The sequence below is a fragment of the Habropoda laboriosa genome, unplaced genomic scaffold (assembly GCF_001263275.1).
Source record: "Habropoda laboriosa isolate 0110345459 unplaced genomic scaffold, ASM126327v1 scaffold86, whole genome shotgun sequence".
In the NCBI taxonomy this organism is placed as follows: Eukaryota; Metazoa; Arthropoda; class Insecta; order Hymenoptera; family Apidae; genus Habropoda; species Habropoda laboriosa.
The window spans coordinates 418,015-424,539 of NW_017100212.1; the positions used below are offsets into that span (position 1 = coordinate 418,015).

General features: G+C 46.0%; 1 protein-coding gene across 1 annotated transcript in view; it reads left to right on the forward strand.

Annotated features, from left to right (window-relative positions):
* Positions 1–574: 574 nt before the first annotated feature.
* LOC108570820 (zinc finger protein 358) overlaps positions 575–6,525 on the forward strand; it is a 19,096-nt gene continuing 13,145 nt past the window's right edge. Inside the window, exon 1 of the mRNA XM_017932736.1 lies at positions 575–1,012. Coding sequence (XP_017788225.1) covers positions 691–1,012 — 322 coding nt within the window. The 5' untranslated portion in view covers positions 575–690. The remainder of the gene's footprint in view (positions 1,013–6,525) is intronic.

The following is a 6,525-nucleotide window of genomic DNA, read 5'->3' on the forward strand; positions in this document are numbered from 1 at the left end:
TTGTAGAAAAAGAAAAGGTTGGAAAAAAAAAGGAGAAGAGAAAGAGAGAAAAAGGGGTGAGGCCGGAAAAGTCGAAGGAAGGTAGTCTCGTTGAGTAGACAGGCTGGCATGGTGGCGGTGCATCCTACGAAGGAGCTGCCCTCGCTGTGCCGATGACGAGGCTGCAGATCACGCCCCAACGTGAGCAAGGAAGGACGAAGAGGACCGCACCGTGGTTTACGGATCCGTGTATCATCCGGGGAGAGGTTAACGACAGGCCGCAGATAAGGACGGCGTTGAGTGACGGACGACGACGACGGAGACGGCGGCGTCGCAACATCGACGACCACATCGTCGTGGTCGACGGCTGGTGTGGTAACGAGGAACGCAATACCGGCGACAGTGGTGCCGGTGGCGGGCTAGGCGTCGCGCTAGTCGACGACGTCCTCGGGATCGTCGATCGTCGTCGGTACGGTGGTGCGTTTGGTGCTTTTGGTGAGGGTGTTGCTAGTGGTGTAACTACGCCGGAGGTTTTTCGTGACAGGGATACTACTACTGCTGCTGCATTATCCGGATCTACAGCATTATCGTCGTCGCCGTCGTCGTCGTCGTCGTCGTTGTCGCCTAGGAGTGAACGGCCACTCCTGGTGAACGAAACAACGGCGGGTCGTCGTCGGTGTGACGGCTACGGTAAGGGAGAACTGCGTCAACATGCCGCGCTGCCTCATGGCGAAGAAATGGAAGGCCTATCCGTGGCCGGATCGTGTCGACGATCCACAGCAGGAGGAGCAAAGCGATCCGTCGAGTATGATGCAGGAACAGGGTAACCACGGTATACAACAGACGTCGGCATCCTTGGAGAAGAGACAGCACAGGCATGAGCCAGAGGACGAGGAGATAGACGTGGTAGGAGACACGGATAGCAGACAGGTCGATCATCAGCAGACCTGTTGGGGTCCGCATAGTCCAACCGCTGGTGCCACTGCACCTAGTCCACCACCTTTGAACGCTTCTGGTGCGCTCTACTATCATGGTGAGTAGTATAACCTAGAATCTCTAACTTCAACAACGAAGAATCTAGCAACCAGGCGACACGATCCGGTGTCGAACATCCCAAACATCCCTCCGATCTAACCTGATATAAAATTCCACGTGTCGGGGTTAAAGCGAATCTTCTGGAACGCCACAGATAGAGGGAGTGGGGGGTTGTCGAGAGATACATGCGTCCACAATACCGTTAGATCATCTCTACCCTCTCTTCTCTCTCGCTCTCTCTCTCTCTCTCTATTTACATCCCCCGTGTGCCACGCCCTACATTGGCCGGATTCCACGGATTCTAATCTCGCGCTTAACCCATCCCACATGATTTATTTCCGCTTGTCCGAGACTTTCACCCTCCGTGCGAGATTCTGATGCTGGAGAGTCTGGCCATGCGTCGAGAGCCACGGGGGCTGACACACCCGCCGATTGGACGATCGGGCCGTGTGCTATAGAGAAATTGCGGTACTCGAACGCGACGATAACACGAGGCAGCTCGCTCGCTCGCTCGCTCTCTCTCTCTCTTTCTCTCTCCCCCGTGAGATTCAAACTGCCGTACAGCTCGAATATCACCTTTTCGACAGGACTGGCAGTCTCTCTTCTCCTCCTAAGCGCTGAACAGAGAGAATCGAGAGGTGTTTAACGATTTTCCAAACGTTTCTCTCGCTTCTCGACCTTCCTTTCCAACGGATTCCATACGACCATGCGTCGCACGCACACACCGCCGCACACGTGTGCACCAAACGCACAGACAGACACGCACACTTTCACGCGTACAAGCGACACACCCGCCAGCAACCGATCGTTGATTCTACTGCGGATCTTTGGGCGGATCGAAGGCGAAAGGGGAGGAATGATTCCTCTTCCTCGCTTCACCCTCTCGTCCCATTTGGGTCACGTTCCTTTTTACGAACAAAGCGTCCGCCGGGCTATTTTTTTTCCTTCCCCCCTTTTCGGAACCACTCTCCCCGCCTGATTTCGCGCTACGACGAACGGGGACACGGGGATTTTGCGGAATTGGCTGGCGTGCAGCCTTGCGTGGCTCTGATTCGCGGCGGTGAGACGCTGTTGCATGCACATTTAAGAGTACACCGTTGGAGTATCTTGCGGTTCTTATTGTCTATTCTCTCGCGAACCAATGAGGGTTAATGGAGTGGCTTGGAGAACGTCGATTTCTTCCTAGACTCTGTTGCTCCTTCATTTTGCAGGATTATTTATCGCAGAATTAACATCTCTTCTTTTCACAGATGATTTTACTAATTTCAAAGAATATTTTCGACACCGAGAAAAACCGCCGGGAAATGTAACGTGAACAATTAACTCCTCGAACCTGAAACTACCAGCTATTTCACAAGGCGGTCCTTTCAGGAACGCAATTTAGGAAACAATACGCGCTTTAGCCAGCAAACTTAAACTGCGTCGAGCTAGAAGACTCTACCTGGGGCTGGAGTACATGTTGAATGCATTCCACAAGTTGACCCATGTCAACGCGCAAGAGAAAATCCCACGATTTCTCTATAAAACTGTCTTTTAAACGTACAATGTTTTTTCTTCTGTTTTATCTATTTTATCGAAATTTCACGAATAATTCGATACGACGAATTGTAGAATATTTTCGATGACACTTGGTTACGTAACGACGACATTTCGAGTAATCACGTTCGTCGCACAGTGGTCGATGGAAAAATTCAGTGGGAAGCAGTGGTATTTAATTGAATTCCGTTATCGATTGTTACGCTCGACCGTGTCGGGTCTTTAACATGGCGCGAAGTGTTATGTAACACGTGTGCCAGGAGAGCGGCGTGGCTCGTGGCGCGACGCGACGACGTGGAATTTATGAAAAGCAACCATCAACCGTCGTCGTTCGTTTCGATTCTACTTGAATATTTAAAGGGGAACATTTTTCCCACGAATACGAACGAGTAACTTGTTACATCGTGCACACGATCGTGCGTAATTCGTTACTCCCGCTGGAATTTTCCTCCTCTTGTTCATTTCCGAGCGGAAGTGTAACACACAGTTCAAACGGGTTACAATTTGCCTTCGAGTTAATTTACTCCCGGCGGTTTCTCTCCCTTTCGTTCGATTTTCCACATTGTTGAACAGCTCGACCTTGCCCAGATGAGAATTCAGGTCGAAAATATGTAAGAACGACGTGGCATCGATTAAACGGCTTCCTTTTGCTGTGACTTTCAACACATGAATAACAAGCTGCATTTTCTTCGCGGTCACGTAATGCCCCATTGTACGGGCTCCTTTTCACCGAGCATCCTACCATTTTTTCTTTTTCACTCGTCGAGCTTTGAATAATTCATTAATTAACGTTGCATACACTTCCACGTGATAATCGATGTGAAATGAACAACAGAGTTTTGTTTACTTAAAATTTGAACTCAGAGTAGATTAACGCTAAATTGCAAGGATAAAGCTTTCTACCTTCAATTAATGAATTAACGTTGTGACATACACTTCCAAGTGATAACAGAAATGAACCGAAAAAGAAGGGCGAATTAACGCTAAATTGCAGGGATAAATTTCTCTATTTTCAGTTAATTAATTAACATTGTTGCATACACTTCCAAGCGACAACAGAAGTGAACCAAAAAATTCAGCGTTACTTTTTGAAATTCGAACATGGAACAGCTCGTCGAAAAAGAAGAACGAACTGAAATTAAATTGCAACCATAAATTTTTCTACCTTCGATCGATGAATCAACACTGTGACATACACTTCCAAAAAATACAGCTCCATTTTCTATCGAGCTTCCGCATGCTGAACGATTAATATCACGATTATCCAGCGTTGAAACTCGAACACAGGAAAAGTTCGTCGAAAAAAAAGAGCGTGAATTGCAAACGCAAATTGCAAGGATAAATTTTCCTACCTTTGACCGGGGGAGGGTGTCTATTGTTAAAAATTGCGATAAATTTTTAGCTACGGGGGACAATTAACCCCCCCAAAAAAAGAGAGATATATGACCGAGGAACGTTTTCCAAAGCATTGCACCCAGCTTTTCGGAGTCATCAGGCGGCGGCCCGAATTCGTGTCGGCGGATACGCTAATTGCCAGCTTCATTATCGCGGCTCGCGAAACGGACGCGCGAGCTCGACACCCACTGCGGCCTCGCCGTTGCGCAAACGCGCGTCACATCGCGTTTTTCGTCGCAACCGCTCCAACGAATCCGCGAATCATCACTGTTCGCTCCCAAACGATCGTCGTACACACTAATTCGTAACGTAAGAAATAAAGGATTTTTTTTTTTGCAGCGAATCAAGTCTTTTATTCTGGATCTGTGTTACGTACAATACGTCAACCCTATTGTATCTGTGAGATTGTATTTTCATTTTCGTAGCAGTCATGTCTTTTTATAAAGTATTCGAAATAAATGTCGACTAAAAACGTATTTCACTTAGAAAGAAATATTTTATTTACATTTCGCAGGTTAAACTCAAGGTTCGGTTATATCTAATATTTCATGCAATTATATTACGTTGTCGTTATTTTTAAATGTTGCCAAATGAATGCAAATTAAAAATTTAAACGTTTAAAATTACGTAAATTACGTAGCTGTCGCATAATTTTGGAGTGAAAAGGTTGAGGCAGTTAAATTCTTTAAGAAAAGAAAAGTTCAGCTCCGCTTCGTAAGCCTGAGGATGATTAAACAGAAAATATACGTAATTCTTTAATGTTCCTCGTTTGACTGTATTTTTAAAGGGACGAGTACGTAGGATTAAAAAAGAGATATCCGTTGAAAAATCATAAGGCAAGGGGTGAAACTTGCGAAGGTATATTTGAAAGTAAGAAAAAAAAAAAAAAAATTCCAACACCCTCTACTTTCTACGTCCCTCTTTGATAATCCCATATCGTTATCGCGAGAGATATAGTCTGTGCAGTATAACAGAGGACATGGTTGGTTGAAAAACGATCGACGAGTAACAATGGCAAAAAGGACCTTACGTCGCCCTTTCAAAGGCTAGAATCAACAGACTCGTGGGAGCGTGCGGAGCGTTCATTCGACATTATTGATTCTCACCCTCTCCCCTGGCCCCTCTGTCACTCCTTCGACCCGCCACGCCAACCTCTACCACTCGCTCTCTCTCTCTCTCTCTCTCTCTCTTCGTTTCTCTCTAGACCGTTGATGAAATGCACTTCCAGACACGGCCACTTCTCTCTCTCTCCCTCTGGACTTCTCCCTTTCTCTCTAGATTTCTCCCTCTCACCCCCTTTCTCTCTATTTAGATTTCTCTCTCTCTCTCTCTCTAGACTTCTTTCCTTCTCTTCCTTTCTCTCTAGATTTCTGTCTCTCTCCCTTTCACTCTAGATTTCACTCTTTCTCTCTCCCTCCCGTTATTTTTAGATTTCTCTCTCTCTCTCTCTCTCCCCCCTCCTTTCTACATTTCACTCTCTCTCTTTCTCTCCCCCCTTCTTTCTACATTTCACTCTCTCTCTCTCTCTCCCCCTTCTTTCTACATTCACTCTCTCTCTCTCTCTCTCTGCCCCCTTCTTTCTACATTTCACTCTCTCTCTCTGCGTTTCTCTCTTTCTCCCTCTGAGTCTCTCCTTTTCCCTCTGAGTCTCTCTTTCTCTCTAGACTTCTCTCTCTCTTTCCTCTTCCCTGTGATCCCCTTTCTCTCTCGCTCTCTGTTCCCTTTGTGAGCGTGTTTGCGTGTGTTGACTTCCTTTTATTTCAGCCAATAATAGATGCGCGCCGGTTGATCGATCGCCGGCCACAGTTTTCTGATTTATTGCTGTCACGCGGCCCCCCTCCCTCCGCCAGCCCCGGGCCCACCAAACCAAATAGACCCCCTGCGATTCGTCAAAGTGCTCCTCTTTATTCGCCTCCTTTTGGGAATCGACAGATTTACGCGTCGACGAGGCGTGTGCTACTGCTAATCTCGACTACACGCCTGCCTTTTTTCATGTTTCGAATTCAAGGGAGGAGGGTTCGACCAGTTTTTCCGAAGGTTCCTTGAGAAATTGCCTGTTTCTTTTTTTCGGAGAGGGGGAGTTAGCTCGAATGAAGTGGAACTTCGAGGAAGATGAATTGGACACTTTCGGCAGGGTTTCTTTGCCATCTGCGAAATTTTACTCGAGATAAACAAGAAGTCTCTAATCTGTGAAAAAAAACAATTTCTGTTGCTTCAGAGTGGCGAAAGGTAGACCTTCAAATGGAATACCTATTTCTTCGAAACTGTAGAAAAAATTGAAATTTTTCAAGAGATTACAGTCTTTCCGAAAATTTCCTCTTTCCCAAGAAAACTCTCACATTTCTCCAAATTTTTTAACCTAACAATTCACACTTTCCGCCTTAATTTTTCTAAAAATTCCAATATCAATAAAAAAACAAAAAAAAATATAAAAACGTAGCGAATAACAAAAAGAAAACACTTCAATCCCCGTCGCTTCGAACCGAATAAAATACACGAGCACAAAAACTGACAACGTTTCTTCCACCATAAAAAAAAAAAATCGTCCCCGAAGGAGTTAATGAATTTTCTTTTGTATCG